Source organism: Cololabis saira, chromosome 18 (genome assembly GCF_033807715.1).
Source record: "Cololabis saira isolate AMF1-May2022 chromosome 18, fColSai1.1, whole genome shotgun sequence".
NCBI classification, from domain to species: domain Eukaryota; kingdom Metazoa; phylum Chordata; class Actinopteri; order Beloniformes; family Belonidae; genus Cololabis; species Cololabis saira.
The window spans coordinates 27,558,859-27,577,641 of NC_084604.1; the positions used below are offsets into that span (position 1 = coordinate 27,558,859).

Genomic DNA, 18,783 nt, shown 5'->3' on the forward strand with positions numbered 1-18,783 from the left:
TGATCATCCTACGGATCTTTGAAAACAAAGTGGTAGCCTATATAAAGAAGCATAAAATTCAACAAATCAGAATCAGAATCAGAATCAATATCTGATTCTGATTCTGATTCTGAAAATTCAACAAAGAACACAATTTAAATATGCGCACAGTACAATATGTATTTCCTTGTTAATGTAGTGTCTTTCTTTCAATCTACCCATACCAGCGCCACCAGTATGCCAGGATCAATCGCCAAGTAATTTCATTTTTGTAAGAGCGTGTAAACTGGTGGTATCCTGAGTTAAATATTCCAGCTGTGTTAAGACCAACTAATATTACTTTCCATTTTGAGCATGATGTCATTTCATTTTTGTAAGAGAACGTATACATTGATGGTAACCTGAGCTAAATATTTCAGTTATATTATTACTATTTACTGCAACGTTTTTGTTCAACTTGCTGAAATTGTTTAAATTTTGTGGTCATAAATAAATGAATAACCAAATAATTGCCTGACTTGTTTGTGTTGGATCGAAAACTATCTTGCTAGTATTTACATGTATGCATTTCTGTTAACATAGGGAACCTTCCTTATTTTCTTCCTTCCTTCTTCCCTCCCTCCCTTCCTTCTTTTCTTTCTTCCCTCCTTCCTCCCTTCTTCCCTTCCTCCTTCCTTGACCCGAAGACAGCACAAGGGTTAACAAGAAATCAATCAGGCAGCTGCAGCTGATCCAGAACGCTGCCGCCAGAGTCCTTACAAACACCAGGAAACTGGACCATATTACACCGGTCATGAAATCACTACACTGGCTTCCAGTGAGTCAAAGGATAGAGTTTAAAATCTTACTGCTGGTCTACAAAGCACTGAATGGTCTTGGACCAAAATACATGCTTGATCTGTTAGTTTCTTCCTATGAAGCTCCCAGACTACCTGAGGTTCATCTGGATCTGGTTTGTTGTGGTTCCCAAGAACAAGAACCAAGCAAGGTGAGGCAGCGTTCAGTTATTCTGCTCCTCACCGGTGGAACAAACTTCCTGTAGACCTGAGGTCTGCTCCAACTGTCAGCTCCTTTAAATCAGGCCTAAAAACATTACTGTTTACTGAAGCATACACTTAAATTAAATACTCACCTGCTGTACTCTACTGCCCTTACTTTTTAACAACTTGTGCTTTTTATTATCTTACTTCTTTTCTTATCATTTTATTTGTTATTTACTGTTTAATTGTGTCTTGCCGCTTTTAATGTTAATGTAAAGCACTTAGAATTACCTTGCGTTGAATTGTGCTATACAAATAAACTTGCCTTGCCTATTATTAATAATAATTATTATTATTATTATTATTATTATACTAATAATAATAATGTCTCATAATAATAATAATCATAATAATAATAATCCAGAGTTTTAACCATGTAGGTCTCATGGCATCCCCCAGAAACTCCATCAAATTTTAATATGGCAGTTTTGGAGACCAACTCTATGCTTTGGACTCTGTTGTGTTCCTTGAAGTTCCCTTTTGCAGTGTTTGCAGCATAGTGGGCACATTGTGCAGAGGCCACTGTGGTAAGAGAGTGTTGTCATGGTGGGGACTGCTTGGTCTGCAAAATTGTGAATATGGTCACATTGACAAATGGTACTTGGTACAGTGACAACATCAATGTCAAGTGTTAAGATTTCCAGGAAGAACAGTGCATTTTGTTAAGATCATCAATGTTATTCATTTTATTGGCTAATCTGGTCTAATATTATGACTGCTGCGTCTGAACAATGTGTATAAAATGAGAAACATTACAGGAACCTAAAATAGTGTCCAGTATGTGTATTTATACATCATCTTGTGGATGTCATGTCAAGATTTGCCTTGTAACTGCTGTTAAGGTTTCTTTTGATATGAGTACATATCAATATGGATTTAGTTGAAAAGAAAAGAAAAAGGAAAAGGAATCATGTCTGACGGATATAAAATTAAGGGAATTCCGTACAACATATAATATGCTAAATGACAGTAGACAACATGAACAATGAGTTCATGTTGTCCGACTTTGAGCTGCCGTGGCACCCGAATTTCCCCTCTGGGGATCAATAAAGGACTATCTTATCTTATCTATCTTATCTTAGTAGTTGTAGCAATATGTGCATACAAATGCCATCTTGTCACCTTTGACCATACTGAATTTCTTAGTGCAGTGTCTAATAAGCATTAGTCCTTATGTTCACAAAAGTCATTATCCTCCCAGTGTGTGTTTGTGTTTATTCAGACAATTTGATAGCCACGGTTCCAAGTGCTCTTTCTTTGATCCAACCGAACTCATAGTTGGTGCCTGAAAAATATTTCTAGTAAGCGTTTTATGCAATTGAATATGGACTGAATAACTATCACACCAATAGAGACCACAAATTCTTTAACACAATTTTTTTAACATTGCCCAGTCCCCTTGGTAAGCATAGGAAGGTTTTCTGAATTATTTTCAAAAACTGGAAGAGAACCTAAACACATTTTCTTTGGTTTTAAATATTGAAAACCCAGAAATGACACGGACATTAATCAAAGATAAAAAAAATAAAATCAAATTCAATATTTAAGCCACACCAAGCGCATTTTATGTAAAATTCTAGAGTAGTAAAGCCAAAATGTTGAACATTATTTTCATATTCTACAATGCTACCACCTGGTGGAACAAAAATATATTGTCCAGGCAACATGGGTGCGAGCTCTGTGTGTGTGTGTGTGTGTGTGTGTGTGTGAGAGAGAGAGCAGCAGAGAGAGAAAGAGGGAGAGCAGCAGAGAGAGAGGAAAGTTGATGAATTTGTGGTCAAACCACTATGAAAGCACTGCCAGTCATGGCATGTGGGTTACGGTTAGGCTGGCTTGGTCACATTCTGGTCGCCCAAATCGCCCTCTTCACCCCAAACACAACCACATTCTCCTCCTACCTTATTTCTTGCTTCTCATTTAATTCTTTTTAAACTGATGTCTAAACTCTTTTTGTTTTGTTCTATTTTGTTTGACTTTATTGCTTTTTCGTATAAACTTAAGTCATGCTTTTTATTTCTACTATGTGATGTTTTAATATCCCTGTAAAACACTTTGAATCACCTTACTGTTGAATTGTGCTATACAAATAAACTTGCCTTGCCTTACAATGCTTCTTCTTTAAAGCATTTTAACAAACAAAAGCTACTACAGAGCATTATGATCAGAATTGAGACCTTTATAATAAAACGTTTATTCCAAGCAAAAGTAATGCAACACGTTTGTATTTATCAGAATGAGTAGGTCTGTAAACTCAAATGAAATTGACCACACATGTAAAACTCCATAATTCAGTACAATGCATTGGTTTAAAAGACAATATTTAAAACAAAAACATTCATAAATGCAAGAAGGTAAAATACATTTTCATTCACAATGCTCATCCTTTATGAAATATACATGCACAATTCTTTGAAACATTAGCCAGCGTAAAGATTCAGTGCTCAGACTCTTCAATGAAATAAAAAAGTAAAAAAATGCATAGAACAGCGATATGAATTTGAAATCCCACCGCCAGTCACATCATACAGCTGATGAGAGGATGAAAGGCCTCACAAAGTGACTTTTTAACTATTATAGCAGGTGCATACTGCTTCAAATACATTGCATCATTATTTTCTTTAAAATAGGATTCTATCAACATATCTCTTTGAACAATACTAGAAACAGTAACGTTTCAAAGTCCAAAAACAACATCAGAGTGACAAAACCATTCACAGCGACATATTTATTGATACAAAACCCAACAAAAACACTTAAAAGAACAAGACTCAATGTGAGACAAACACTGTTAAAAAGGAAAGAATAGAAAAGCAAAATAAAACCCAAGTTTGTACTGGCAGCCAATAAAAAGAAAAAATCCTTTAGGAGGCAAATTTGTAGCATCTGATGGTCATTCTGAAGGTCCTCTTTGGAGTTACATGACACCATTTAACCGGATCATAAATAGCGGCGACCATGACTGCGTCTGTTGTGGAAAGTAACCTGCAACAGAAAAATCCGGTCAGCTTCTCTAAAGATTCCTGTTGGAGACGCCGAAGCACTGACTGCATTTTTCAGAACGTACCTGAGGCATCTCTGGACTGCCGAAGGGTGAGAGCTCCTGGGAATTCTCCTTATCGGAAGAGTTGTTAAGATGATGATGGGCAAACTTTTTCTTCAGTGCATCAGCGATGAGAGCTGCAGGATCATTTGCCAGTGCAGCAAATCCCTTACTACGTCTCCTCTTGACTGGTGAGCCTCCTGGTGATCTGAAGACAAATGACACGATATGCTTTGTTTTTTTTAAAAGGACAGATGTCATTGTGGATAACAAGAAAATTAAGAAAAAGGTGCACAGAAGAGAATATTCTCCAGCATAAGGTAAACAGTGCCAGGCCAAGGAAAAACAAACAAAGAGAACTACATTTTAATGGAAATGATCATGTAAAAGCAGGAATATCAGCAACGCTCAATCAGACACTTTATAAATATTAACATCTACCTTTTCACTGCGCGCAATTTCACTCGATTTAAGTCTTTCAGAACATCCAGCATGGAAGGGATGGTTTTAGTTTCCACTCCTCGGTTGTCCTGGGGTCGGAGCCGACCACTGTCAGTCCCGTTGTTCTTGCGCTGTCTGATCAACTCTAACAGCGAGGGTGTCTCAGCTGAGGGGCTTCGGCAGGGAGGAGGTGGTGGAGGAGGTGGTGGAGGAGGAGGAGGAGCAGTGGAACGAGGTGTGGAGGTGTGAGTTGGGACTGGAGGAGTGGACTTCAAAGGCGAATCTGGGGACTCAGTCAGGCCTAAAACATGTTATAATGTTAAAACAATGGGATCATTTAATTTCGTAACATGCTTGTTCTGGTAAAAGTTGAACAGATCTGTACCTGACGCTGGAGCAGCAGTGACAATCATAGCTATCTGAGCCCGTAGTTTGAAGAGTTCGTCCTCCAGCGCCGTGATCTTCTTCAGGGCTTCTGGGGCAACGGTTTGTCCAACAGCTCTTCGTCCTCTCTGAGCTTCATTCAGTGTTGGTCTTGTGTAACTCGTAAGGTCACGATTCACAGAGCATTGCATTTTTGGAGGTAAATGGTTCCTATGAAGACAACATAGCAATCGTACAGTTATTTTGCGTTTTTTGCCCGTTTCTGTGCAACAGCAAAGCTGACCAGCAGCGAGTAATGCTGAGACTAGAACAAAACAGTTGATGGTCTCATTCAGCAGGAATTTAAAAACGAAATCGTTTTCTAGAGACGGCAAAAACAGTAAAGCCATGAAAGACAGGGTAATGAAATACGATTCGCTTAGTAATAATTCTGCGTACAGTTTCTGTTGCATTTTATTTATTTAATATTTATATCAAAATGTATTTTACCATGTGCTCTTTCACAACCCACAATGCATTACTCAGTCGTCTACTGAAGCATTTTTTAGCTCAAACATGTGAAATACACCATCTAGTTGGGTTGAATTGAGGTTGTGGAGTCTTTACACCACAAATGGATCATATTACAGTTTGATGATGACCTATGATAAACTTTCGTTATTGCACCATTGTCAGAGCTTGTATTCTCACACTGCTCAAATGAACCACTCTCATGCCTGCAGGTCCTTTGGGCCCATCTTTATAGTACCAGTGCTATTGGTTTACATTTTCCAGACCGTTCAGTTAGGACGCACAGTCTTAATTTTGTCCCAAAAGTCAATATTATTATCAAACTCTGTAGTTTTGAAGAAATAATGCTTTGAATGATGTAGCCACATTTCAAACCGTTTTACTCTTCATATTTGCACATCTTGTGGTAATTACTAATGGGCTAGGAGGCAAGTGATGAGATTTACTTTTTTTACTCTAATCTACTGGGCAAGTTGTTTTTTTTCTTGCTAATTTGTAAGCCTTTGAACTTTTAATTTACCTTCTTGAATCAAAAAAAAAAGGAAAAAAAGTTCTGTCCCAGGTATTAGTGCCATGTGCTCTTACCTAGTTCTGGCGTAATTGTCACCTTCATCGCCAAATACCCACATGACGTCTGCAAATGAGGGGATGGCTCGTGTGTCTGGTATGTTTGCTGGGACATCGAGGTATCCATCGGGACGATGATTGACGAGGGGGATCTGAGCACAAAATACAAGGATTGCACACCACGATACAGACTACATCACAAAATGCCAAAAAATAAATAAATAAATAAAATGAATGTAACTTTATCACATGATCGCAGATGCGCCACACATATTATCAAATAATAATAGTGTTTTTTTTTCTGCAACCCTGTGACCCTGCAAAGGATAAAGCGTGTATAGATAATGGATGGATGGATGGATGGATGGTGTTTGTTTTCAGTACAATGTTGTGTGTGATACATAAAAGTAAATGGATATGAATTTTAATGACTTGCATTCTTGTACAAACCTGAAAGTGGATACGTGGAAGAGGCTCCAGTGGAAGATTTGTGCCAATCATCCGCACAATGCTGCGATACTGTCCGCACAGCTGGCTGTCCCATACCGGAACCAGCTGTAGGCAAGACAATAAGATTAATAAAAAAAGTACTTGTCAGGTCAGCTTGGGAGTAACATAATATAAACACTGCTGTCAATATTCTCAGCCTTCATAAAAGAAACATGCAAGCTCCTCGATGTTATATACTCCAGCTAGAGAATCAATTTGCACAACCACAACAGAAATGTGTGTGTGTGTGTGTGTGTGTGTGTGTGTGTGTGTGTGTGTGTGTGTGTGTGTGTGTGTGTGTGTGTGTGTGTGTGTGTGTGTGTGTGTGTGTGTGTGTGTGTGTGTGTGTGTGTGTGTGTGTGCGCACACTCACCATGTCTGGAGGCACTCCAAAGTAATCCAGGACCATGCGAAGCACATCCAGGACATCCTCGAGTAGAGACATTGGAAGGACTTTTTCCTGCAGCAGCTGAGGCTGCAAAGCTCCTCTTTCTGCTGACTAAACTAAACTACTGAAAGGCCAAAACACACACTCAGCACCTAATGACATTAAATAAACATACAACCCTAGGCCATAGTATCAAAACTTATAAAACCAAGAAAGAAATGCTACTATAGTTATGATCAAATAATATCACTGTTCATGAATACTCATTTTCCCAAACTAGTACACTATAAGGCTGATGAAAATAAATAAAAAAATAAATAAATAAATAAATTAAATAAGCGTTTACAATTGCATTACTAACAAAATGTCACATGGGGGCATTACAAAATGATGTTATTGATGCAGTTTGATAACTCAGTGTCCACCAAAGGCTGTGGTTTCGATTTAAAAACAAGAACAACCCCCCCCCCCCCCCTAAAGACTAGTAAGACTGTAGTATTTATTTAAATTTTAAAGTTTGACAATAGACACTGTTTTCTTCCTGACTGAGGAATATTGTATAAACTACAGTACGGACCACGGTGGACATGTATAATTTAAATACAAAAACAAACTGCACACTTACCGTAGACTTGTTTTAAAAGGCTACATTCCATTAGCCGTTGCTATCTTAAACTTCTTTTCAGGGAATTTATAAAGATGAAAACGGCACAATTTACAGACTCTCCTTCCTCATGCAACCGTGCAGTGAAGTCAAATAAAGCTGCAGCAGCAAAGCCTCCGCTGATTGGCTGAGATTACTGAAGTAGAGGAAATAACCAATAGGAGAAGGCGGTCTTAAACGGCCGTGGTGTGCTGTCGACCAATCAGGTGGCTGGAAAGAGTAGGGGTGCCAAATTTGTACTTCTGTAGACACGGGCTTCCCGTTTCTGGGTAAGAAAAAAAACATTTAATCTGTTTTATATTCCAGCCTGTTGTTTTATATCATCTACAATAGTTTCATAGTTTGTAACCAATCGGTTCAACTGAACATGGATATGTTTCTCCGTCAAGTTGCGTCATAGTTTAACGTTTTGAAAACAGTTAGCTTCAAAGCTAGCCACAACAATACTAAGTTAGTAAAGTTTATTTATAAAGCGCTTTTCACAGACATTGGTCTCAAAGTGCTTTACAGAAGGAAAACAGTTTAGAGCAATAAAATACATATAATACATGGTAGAAAAGAAAAACATAAATAACAAAGCAGTTTACATAAAAGCCGGTTTAAAAAGCAAAGAGTGAACTTTTATTAAATCTTTATTAAGCTGGTTCGTTACTAATTTAAGCTTATATTGAGTGTTTATAAAGCTGCTTCACTACCCATTTAAGGGTTTAACACCGACTTGTGTTACTTTAAAAGTTCCAGTTTTTTTTTTTTTTTTTTTTTTTTTTTTCAAACTTTATTTAACAGTTTCAGTCAGTCAGAACATTGACAGTGGACAATACAAAACAGTCAGGCATCAAGAGCTTAAATAAACAAATACAGTATGAGACATAAAGTGGATGACGTGCATAAGTAACATAAATATAATAAAATAAATTAAATTAAATAAAAAGAAAGAAAATGGCAGGGCATATATTAAATTTCTCCAAATATTTCTTCAATTATGTTAACAGTGTGTATACATTTTTTATTATCAATTCTTTTAATACATTCAATGTAGTTATTGAAATCAATTTCAAAAGCAGGAAAGAAAGGTCGACCTTTGGAAAATTTGGTTTTATGTATGTGGAATTTTGCAATTAGAATAATCAGATTAATTAAGTGTTGCATTTTCCTATTTTTATTATTATAGTATAACAGTATATCTTTGGCATTTAAATTAATTGGTATGTTGGAATGTGATGTGATGTAAGCTTCAATTTTTTTCCAAAAAATCTGGGAAAAATTACATTCAAAGAAAAGGTGCCTAATCGTTTCCACTTCAGCATTACAAAATACACAATTGGCATCAATATTGACAAATTTTGACACAAATTTGTTAGTGGGGTAAATGTTATGTGTAATTTTATATTGAACTTCTTTAATTTTATTGGAGATAGCAAATTTATGTGGAAGGAGCCATGTTGTTTTCCAATTAATGTCAGAGAAAGAGGAAGACCATACAAATTTCCCTCGAGGAGTAATTTTCCTTTTCCTGAAAAAATGATTCCTTATATGTTTATTGTTACAATGGTGACTCATAATGTTTATACCATTAATAAAGAGGGTAAAGTCAACTTTCTCTGCCTCTTGCCTTTCAAAATGACCTTTTATTAATTGGAGAATGCCACTGGGAATAGCTTTTATCACTGTTTGAAATTCTTTATAGGTAACAGGGAAGATTTTAGATCTAAGAAATTCTTCATAACTAAAAATTTCACCTACATCATTTTGTAAATCCTTAAGATATATTATTCCTTTTTCAATCCAATGTTTCAGAAATAGTGATTTATTTTTCCTAGTTATGAACTCATTGTTCCATATAATAGTTTTATGTGGAGAGAAGTTATGGATAAAGCATAGTTTTGCTGCTGAAAGGGCTTGTTGGTGAAATTTAGATAATTTTAGTGGTAATTTTGAAACATCATAATCACAATTTAGGAGAAAAGGTAACCCTCCAACTTTCCCAAAAATATTATAAGGTATAAAATACCAAAGAGATTCTGGGTTTTTCAAATATTCTTTTATCCATTTTGTCTTAAAGGTATAGTTTATATCCATATAGTCTAACATCTCCATGCCGCCCTCCCCTCTCGGGGCTGCCAAGATCTCTTTTCTTAAACGATGGCATTTGTTTTTCCAGACAAAACTAATTAGGGTATTATTTATTTCTTTACAAAGGGATTGTTGAACAAAAAGAGAGAGAGTAGGATATACAAATCTAGAGATACCGTCTGCTTTACTCAGAAGAACTCTACCTAATAGGGATAGATCTCTTTGGAGCCACATATTGAAAATATTTTTAGTTTTTTGTATTTTAGGTTTGAAGTTTTTTGTTTGACGTTCAATTATATTTTTAGAAATATAAATTCCAAGATACTTTATATTTTCTTTAATTGGTATTTTACATATAAGTGTTTCATTTGTGTTGTAGAGACATAGTATTTCACATTTTTTTAAATTAAGTTTTAAACCTGAAGCAACAGAAAAGGTGTCTATTATCATAAGTGCTGTCTCTATTTGTTGTTTATTTTCCAAAAATAAGACTGTATCGTCCGCTAATTGAGTTATCCTAATCTCTCTCTCAAAAATCTTTAACCCTCGAAAGACATTGCTCTGTCTAATTTGTATTGAAAGCAGTTCAACGACTATAAGAAAGAGAAATGGAGAGCAAGGACATCCTTGACGGACTGACCTAGACACTGAAAATCTTTTTGTGGTATTTGGGAATAACATGACACAGCTACTAATATCTTTATAGAGCATTCTAATATAGGATACAAAATGTTCACCAAAACCGAAGATTTGAAGAGATTTAAATAAAAATTGATGCTCTACACTATCGAATGCCTTGTAGAAGTCTAAAAATAAAATTAAAGCGTCTGAATCAACATATTCAGAGTAATCTATTAAGTCAAGGATAAACCTAATGTTGCAACTTATGTGGCGATTATTCATAAAGCCAGTTTGAGTTTCATGTATGATTTCACTCAAACCTTTTCTTAAACGCCTGGCGAAAATTAGTGAGAGTATTTTATAGTCAACATTGAGCAATGTTATTGGTCTCCAGTTATCTAATAGAAGGTGGTCTTTGTCTGGCTTGGGAAGCAAAGTTATTATGCCTTGTTTCATGGTTGTGGTCATTTCTTCATTATTTGTACATTCTTTCAGCATTTCAAAAAGAGGTCTTTCAATTATTTCCCAAAAGCACTGGTAAAATTCGACAGGAAGACCGTCCATTCCTGGAGATTTACCTTTTTTCATTTTGTTAACAGCTTCAAGGATTTCAACTTTAGAGATAGGTTTTTCGCAATCTAATTTAAAATTATCTGATATTTTAGGAGTAAATTCTTTAACATTATTAATAAATTCTTCACCTTTTATTGAATTATAATTAGAGCTGTATAGGTCAGAATAAAATTGAAAAGTGTGATTTGCTAAATCAGTTGGGTTGGAGGTTACAGAATTATCTATTTTTAGAGATGTGATATTATTTCTCTTGTAGTTCCTTTTTTCTAGGGCAAAAAAATAGCTTGTATTCTTCTCACCTTCCTCTAACCATTTAGCCCTGGAGCGTACAAAGGCTCCCTTGGTCATATTAATATATAAACTATCTAAATCATCTTTCAATTTTATCAGTTTAATTTCTTCCTCTGGAGTAGGGGAACTTTTGTTTATTAGGATATTTAGTTCTTTCATAATTTCAGATTCTTTAAGATTGCTGCGTTTTTTCATTTCTTTACTGTGTCTAATAGCTGATTCTCGGATTTTAAATTTAAAAAATTCCCATTTTTGTATATTACTGAGTTCTTTTCCATTGAAAATATTCCCAGCAATTGCTTTGACTGAGTTACAGAAAGCTTCATCTTTCAGTAAATTACAATTTAATTTCCAGTAACCACGCAGTGTTGCTTTTTGTTTTAGAGGATTAGTAAAGGAAATGACTATCATTTTGTGATCTGAAAAGGGGGCATAACTATTTGATATTTCGGAAACATATTGCATAGTGTAAGAAGATATTAACCACATGTCTATTCGAGATTGTAAGGAACCACTAGCATTACTCCATGTATACTCTTTTTGGTAAGGGTGGCTATATCGCCAGGCGTCTATAACATTAAGTTGCTCACCTAAGTGTGATATCACTTTAAATCTTGAACCGGAAGATATTCTTGCTGGTACTCTGTCCATTAAGTCATCAGCTGCATCATTTAAGTCACCGCCAATTATTAAGTGAGCCTCTTTATATTTCTCTTTAAGCTTCAAAAGTTTTGCTGTCAGTTGGACAATCATATTTTTTGCTAGAGCATTGTAATTATAACCATAAATGTTATTCACCACCAGAATCACATTGTTTACTCTAAGCACTAAAATAATCCATCTACCTTCTTCAGATAAGTGAGATTCTATAACATCCCCTTTAAATTTATTAAACAGAATAGCTACTCCTGCTGAGTTGTTAGAACCATGACTTAAATAAATCTGGTCTCCCCATTGACTTCTCCAGAACTTACGATCATCTTCACAGGAGTGTGTCTCTTGTAGAAAAAACAAATCGGCGTTAGACCTTCTGCAAAACAAAAAAATTGCCTTTCTTTTGGTAATATTGCGTATACCATTGACATTAAGAGAAAGTACTTTAAGATTGATGAAATTATTGGTCGCCATAAATAAAAAAATAAAAAAGGAGCTGGATGCCGACTAACTTGAACAATCAAAAAAAAACAACAAGAAAAGAGCTTTTTATAAAAACTCTCTACCTTTGGAAAAAGTTAGAAAAAACTCTGAACATTATGAGTATCAGGCATATAAAATGTGCTGTTTAGAGGCCATAACATTACTTGTAATGAGCTTTCTTAGTCTTTTTTTTTTTTTTTTTACTTTTGATAAGCATCATAGTCTTCAGAGCTGGCTTTTCACGCAGTGAATTTTACCCCATCGATGAAGACGATCGGCCCTTGCCATCTGGTTTTCTTTCCATCCTTACGTGCCTGTTCCACTAAAGGCCACAGTTTGTTTCTGCAGTCTTTCTCTAAGCGGGTCAGGTCTTCGGCCATACGGAGGTTCATCTTCTTCAGGATGTCAGCGTTGCGTGATTCTCTCCAAATCTTGATCCTGAAGGTCCGCATGTTGAACTGGATGATGACTGGACGCGGTTTGTTATCATCCCTCGGGCGTCCCACTCTGTGTACCGTGTCCACCAGGAACCCCATCTTACTTTTTTCATCCGGTGCAATCTGGCTCAATATTTTGAGGACTTCATGCCTCACATCTTCGTTTTCTTTTTCTGGGAGGTTGATGAGACGCAGATTCCATCTTCTGCTGTATCTTTCTCCTTCTTCGGTTTTTTCTTTCAGTTCGTCGACTCTTTTATCCAGCGTTATCACTTTATCCTCCGTTTCTTTAGCTTGAAAATTAAGCCCTTTCATTACTTCTTTTGCCTCTTTAATGTCCGCGGTGTTTTGTTTTATTTGCTGCTCAAAGACGGAAAAACCCCGCTTTAACTCACGTATGGCTTGGAGGATGTCGGAGTTAGAAACCGTGTCCTTCTCCTTGTTTTCTCCGCACAGTTTCTTCGGGTTTGGACTTCTGCTGGGAGTCTCGGGAAGAGGAGAACACAAGCCGTAGAAACCCTCCTCTGGCTCCATGTCATGCTCCATGTCCATCACCAGATTTCCTTTTGTGACTTTTTTTGCGTCTCTCTTTGTCATTTCGGCTCACTGGTGCAATGTTGGTGTTAGCTTCGTAGGCTAACTTGTAACTTAGTTGACGCACGTGTCAGGAGAGTTAATGTCCGTAGGTCGTCACTCGTCAGAATCTTCAACCTACCATCAAAACTCTTCTATCCTTGTTTGGTTGGTGTTTAGCCGTTTAACAAGCCGTTCAAACCGTTGGCCTCGTCAAATTGCCATCAGATACTCGTTAATGCTGCAGAGCTTCGCACTTACACGTCTGCTGCAGTCGCCATCTTGCGCGACCCCCCTCTTTAAAAGTTCCAGTTACATGACATGTGTTTATGGTCTCTGACGTCATCATAGCATCGAGATGTCTGTAAAAGTTTTTCTTATTCTTACATTGAGTTCTTAGAAGAATATAATATCCCTATATCACCTGGAGACTATGCAAAAGTTTTTGGAGCAATCCCATCTGGAGTGTGCATGTTATTTAAGTCTCAAATTAGAATGGAAACCCGACAATTAGCCTTGCTACCTTTGATTGATACGACAGTTGGAAACATTTGCCTATCCTGCAACCATAATAAAAATAATAAAACAATTAGAACTTTATTTAAAAGGGATATCTCTTCAGTTCCATACGTGATCCCATAATAAATACGTAAAAAATATTAACTGGAAGAAGGTCTGGCTCTCACCCAACCAATACCTGGTGACTAACAAAGTTAAAGAAATTTCATTTAAATTAATTGATAAATTCTATACTACAAATGATCACATTGTAAAAAGATTCAAAAAAAATATTGATTCAAACTGTACTTTTTGTTCTGCAAATTCGGAAACAATGACTCACTTATTCTGGCTGTGCCCCATTGTTCAAACTTTTTGGAGTGATATGTGTAATTTTGTGTCTGAAAGAATTGATTTTATTTTATTTTGGAAGGATGTGTTGTTCGGTGTTTTTGACCATGTAACGATTAGAACAAAGCCAAAGGAAACATTTATTATTAATTTGTTGATTATCCTCGCAAAATTTCACATCCACAAATCTAAATTCTTACGCAAAAAACCCTCTTTTTTTACTTTTCATTGCGAATTAAATCAGTATCTGGACTCTATTAAGTTTTCTAATAATTCAAAGGCAATCAAAACCATAAATGTATGTAAATGTTTTGGATTTCTGTTATAATTTCATCCCCCCTGGCTGGTTGTAATGTGTTGCGCTTTTTGTTTTGTTTTTTATTTGAGTTGTACTCTTTATAGGACTGTGCGATTAATCGATTTTAAATCAAAATCGGATTTATTAATCAAAATCGATGTTAAAAAGGGAAAATCGGAAAATCGATTTTCCTTTTTTGCAGCTGGCTGCATTACAGACAGAGCTCGTCTAGTCATCTTTGTTTGGTCAAGAAAATTGTAAATGTCACTTTACTAAACTCAAGGAGGATTTACAGTATCTTTCAATTGCACTTCATTCCCAATAGGGAAATTTGTTTGCTATTTTTCTTTAAAAATAAAGATAAAATATTTGAAACAATTTATTCCATTGTCTTTTGTAGTTTTACCAAAAAAATCTAAATCGGGTTTTCAGAGAAAAAAATCGGGTTTTTATTTTTGTCCAAAATCGCCCAGCCCTAACTCTTTATATGTTATAATTCAACGTGAATTTGCATAATGTGAAGTTTTGTTATCATTGTTATGTTTGCAATTGTTAATAAAAAAAAAAAAAAAAAGTTTTTCTTAAATTTTCAGGTTTTTTTTGCGGGAGTCACGAAGATGATGGATGCGCTGTCGGTGGTGCGCCAGCTGCGGGACCTGGCCTCAGAGCCGCAGAACCGGGGAGTGATCGTCCAGGACCAGGGCTGCCTCCCAGGACTGGTCCTCTTCCTGGACCACAAGGATCCAGACGTGCTGTTCGCTACTCTACAGGTGTGAGCGCGGATGCTGACCACACCTGTCACTAGGGCTGCCGCCTTTCAGAAATACAAATAAGGGACGCCCTGATTTCAGCAACGCAGGAGCCAAAAAAAAGCCCCAAAACTTCTAAACTGAATAAAAATGTGTTTATTTTATATGAAAAAACAAAATGCGTTGATTTAAAGTGCTTTAATAGCATTGAACTTGCATGACTGTACAGACAACCAACCATACTAGCAACTGAAATAGCCTCCTATGCTATGTATGTCCACATCAGCCAAGATGTAGAATATAGCCTACAGGTGAAGAATATGGTGTAAAAGTTAATTTATTTCAGTAATTCAACTAGAATATGGTGTAAAGGTTAATTTATTTCAATAATTCAACTAGAATATGGTGTAAAGGTTAATTTATTTCAATAATTCAACTAGAATGTGGGGTAAAAGTTAATTTATTTCAATAATTCAACTAGAATATGGTGTAAAAGTAAATTTATTTCAATAATTCAACTACAATATGGTGTAAAAGTTAATTTATTTCAATAATTCAACTTAAAAGGTGAAACTAATATATTACCTAGTCTTATTACATGCAAAGCAAGATATGTTAAACCTTTATTTGTTATAATTTTGATGATGGAATTGTTTATTAATTTCATAAAATATTCTCTAATTTATTTTTTATTTGGGGTTTTCATAAACTGTGAGCCATAATCATCAAAATGATAACAAATAAAGGCTTGAAATATTTCACTTTGAATGTGGTGGGAAAAAATATATTTGTTTCACCTTTAGTTAAATTTACTACGAATGACGTTTTGCAATATAGTCAAATGTTCCGACCTTCACCTGTATATTATGACATCAATGAATAAGAGCATAATATATGTCCATATTGGGTCAATACGGAACTTTTAATTCCCAATTCCCAACCCCTACCCGGAGGTGAAGCCCGAGTCCTCCCCGCTGTCTGGCACACACATAGAAAGATCTGGGCACAGACGCAGCAGGTCCTGTTGTCCCGCCACAAAGATTTTGCTGGCCATAATGTTTCCTGTGTTTTTTTATTTTGTTCATTATTGTTAAATTTAGTGTTGATGTGTGTGTGACAGACAGTGTATGGGGCGTTAATGAAAATGCGGGACAAATAGCGTCCCGTATTAGTTCAATAAGGGACGCAACATTTTTTTCTCAAATAAAGGACAATTCCGTATTTTAAGGGACGGGTGGCAACCCTATGCTGACCACACCTGTCAAGTCTCCCGTTTAGCCGGGAAACTACTGTTTTTCTACCCCTCTTTCCCGCTGTCCTCCCGTATTAGTATTTTCCCGTAAATTTCCAGTTTTACAATACAATTTTTAAAAGGATTATTGTGCCTCTACAAACTGAATTGTCACTAACCTCGCGAGAACTGCTGCTTGCCGTAGCCTCGGTGACAGTTCTCGCGAGGTTAGTGACAACAACGGGAGCAAACTCAGAACAACAAATCAAAGAGATTGATGGACGTAACGAGAGAGAAGACATTTCTGCCAGAAAAGCGTGTGTAAATATATCTACAAATGGGGAACCGAATTTACTTTCCTAAAGATGAGCAGGATGGGCGATGTTAGTCGGTGTGTCCAAAATGCCATACTAAACAGTAAAAGTATACTTAAGTTTGGCACACTTTTGAGTAAATATCAGTAGTATTCATTCATTCGGATATACTATTCAGAGCGCATACGTCACTTCCTGCCGTTGGGAGGAAGTGACGTATATATATTATATATAATATTATTATACTTATGACATATACGTATCACTTAGCAACCAAACACCGCTGCATTGCATTGTGGGAAGTTTCTGCTTAGGGACAGCGGGTGGCGGAACATTTCCCTTATTTTTAAATCCAAAACTTGACAGGTATGATGGTGACACATTTATCCATATTTAGGCCTTATGCAGTAATCAATCAGGCACATGTTAATACAATGGAGCTATAAAAACAGAGTTGGCCAAAACATATGGGATCCTTTATTTAAGAGGCAATAGCACTGAGTGAGTTTGCACTGTTGCAGTTTATAATAATTCCTTGTCTTATTTTGTTTAGACCCTGCGTTACTTGGCAGAGTTGTCTCCCAACATTCCCACCATGAAGAATGAACTGGGTATGATGGTGAGCTTGGAGAATCTTATTGGAAGGTGAGAATATAATTTTTGATATTATCTTTGACTCCTGCAACTTTATCTGATTTATGTGAAAAACGTACAAAGACTTTACATGTCTTGTTATATGTATTTATTATGTATGTCGTAATCTAGAGATTTCATGTTAATAGGATGGATGATAAATATATCTTTCTCCATGCAGAGAGGATCTGTCTGTTGACATCAAAGCTTTGGCTAAAGAGGTGTATAACATTCTGAGTGCACCTGTTAATCCTGCACCCCGCACAGACGGAGGGAGAAAGAAGTCTCAGTTCTTTATTAACTCCTCCAACAAGAAGGCCAAGTCTGTCACGTTGCACATTCAGGGGTTGGACAACACTGTAAGCCCAACTGATGTACACTCAAGAGCTATTCTTGTTAATTTGCTGCAAGTTGACTCAGATTTTGTTTGTTATTTAGCAACAACGAAGCGTGTGTGAGGAGGCTCTTCTCAAAGTCAAAGGAGTGATCAGCTTCACTTTCCAAATGGCCTCCAAGAGATGCACAGTCCGCATCCGTTCAGACCTGTCCACTGAGGTAACAGAAAACGGCTTTGAGTGCATATTGGCTCCTATTAAAGTTCTATTAAGTTTTGTGTGAACATTTTTAAGTGAAAAAATCTGGGCAGAGGGCATCTTGTTGACTGATATCTCTGAACTCCAGAGAGCCTCTTTCTTAATGTCTCTTCTTTTGCAGAGTCTCGCAACAGCCATTGCTGCCACTAAGGTGTTATCAGCGCAGCAAGTAGTGAAAAATGAGGCAGGAGAAGAGGTGATTTATCTTTGAGTAATATTGATTTAAAGCTAAACGTGTGCGTGTAAACAAAAATGAACTTTTAAAACATTTCGTTTTCTCATCTTTGTCAGGTTTTTATCTCTCTGAATTCTTGTGGAGTGGAGCCGGCAAAAAACACAGCTCTCCCCGATTACCTCCCAGAGGAAGAGGAAAGCACAGAGATGGAGGTCGACCGAGCGATATCACGCACAGCAGCTAAGGAGGACTCCAGTGGCAGCTGGCTTAATGCTGCTGCCGGTTTTCTTACAAAAACATTTTATTGGTGAAGTGCTGGGATACACATGGACCTACTGTTGCCCAGCTGTGCGTCTCCTTGTTGCTGGAAAAGAAATGATTGGGATTGCACGGTGAATTTTTCAATTCATGTAACTACAACTTCCTAAGTCACACAAGTAGATCCATCAAATCTGCAAAAACATTTACTACCGATGTTTTGGTATTAGACCTCGTAAAAAAAAAAACTAAAAAACATCTTCAATAGGAAGTGACAGTAAGTGTTCAACCAGTCACGTTCTTCAAACATAAGTCAAGACTTATAAGGAAATCTACATTTGAAAATCCTCTGTTGCCTGAAATCTCTTTTCAAACTGTTTTTCCATGTAAGTAATTGTAAAGATCTTGCTGCTTTTCTACAGTTCAAACCTAATTTCCTGCTGTTTTATGCTGAAATAAATGTACAAATTATTACC

The 18,783-nt window shown here is 36.5% G+C and overlaps 2 protein-coding genes across 4 annotated transcripts; one reads left to right on the plus strand and one right to left on the minus strand.

The window, feature by feature from the left end:
• Positions 1-3,186: 3,186 nt before the first annotated feature.
• Positions 3,187-7,595, minus strand: mtfr2 (mitochondrial fission regulator 2). 2 transcript variants are annotated; one of them, XM_061746769.1, is made up of 8 exons: positions 7,464-7,595; positions 6,824-6,954; positions 6,412-6,516; positions 5,980-6,113; positions 4,886-5,094; positions 4,501-4,801; positions 4,084-4,267; positions 3,187-4,001 (listed from the first exon to the last, which is right to left on the minus strand). In XM_061746769.1, exons 2-8 carry the CDS (start codon positions 6,893-6,895, stop codon positions 3,957-3,959), a joined length of 1,050 nt encoding a protein of 349 aa, XP_061602753.1. In that variant the 5' UTR covers positions 6,896-6,954; positions 7,464-7,595; the 3' UTR covers positions 3,187-3,956. The 2 variants fall into 2 exon arrangements, with proteins under 2 accessions (XP_061602753.1, XP_061602752.1); XM_061746768.1 differs by having other exon boundaries at positions 6,824-6,962.
• Positions 7,596-7,703: 108 nt separating this feature from the next.
• Positions 7,704-18,781, plus strand: armc1l (armadillo repeat containing 1, like). Of its 2 annotated transcripts, none has more exons than XM_061707072.1 (7): positions 7,704-7,771; positions 14,948-15,124; positions 17,202-17,293; positions 17,463-17,640; positions 17,720-17,836; positions 17,996-18,070; positions 18,166-18,781. In XM_061707072.1, exons 2-7 carry the CDS (start codon positions 14,972-14,974, stop codon positions 18,358-18,360), a joined length of 810 nt encoding a protein of 269 aa, XP_061563056.1. In that variant the 5' UTR covers positions 7,704-7,771; positions 14,948-14,971; the 3' UTR covers positions 18,361-18,781. The 2 variants fall into 2 exon arrangements, with proteins under 2 accessions (XP_061563056.1, XP_061563054.1); XM_061707070.1 differs by having other exon boundaries at positions 7,727-7,771; positions 14,930-15,124.
• Positions 18,782-18,783: the final 2 nt, after the last annotated feature.

Coding starts and splice junctions, on each gene's coding strand:
- mtfr2 (XM_061746769.1), bottom strand. CDS start 6,895: ATGTCTCTACTCGAGGATGTCCTGGATGTGCTTCGCATGGTCCTGGAT. Junction 6,114..6,411: donor TTCCACGTATCCACTTTCAG/GTTTGTACAAGA, acceptor TTTTGTGCTCAG/ATCCCCCTCGTCAATCATCG. Junction 4,802..4,885: donor CACTGCTGCTCCAGCGTCAG/GTACAGATCTGT, acceptor AACATGTTTTAG/GCCTGACTGAGTCCCCAGAT.
- armc1l (XM_061707072.1), top strand. CDS start 14,972: ATGATGGATGCGCTGTCGGTGGTGCGCCAGCTGCGGGACCTGGCCTCA. Junction 17,837..17,995: donor GTTCAGACCTGTCCACTGAG/GTAACAGAAAAC, acceptor CTTCTTTTGCAG/AGTCTCGCAACAGCCATTGC. Junction 18,071..18,165: donor AAAATGAGGCAGGAGAAGAG/GTGATTTATCTT, acceptor CATCTTTGTCAG/GTTTTTATCTCTCTGAATTC.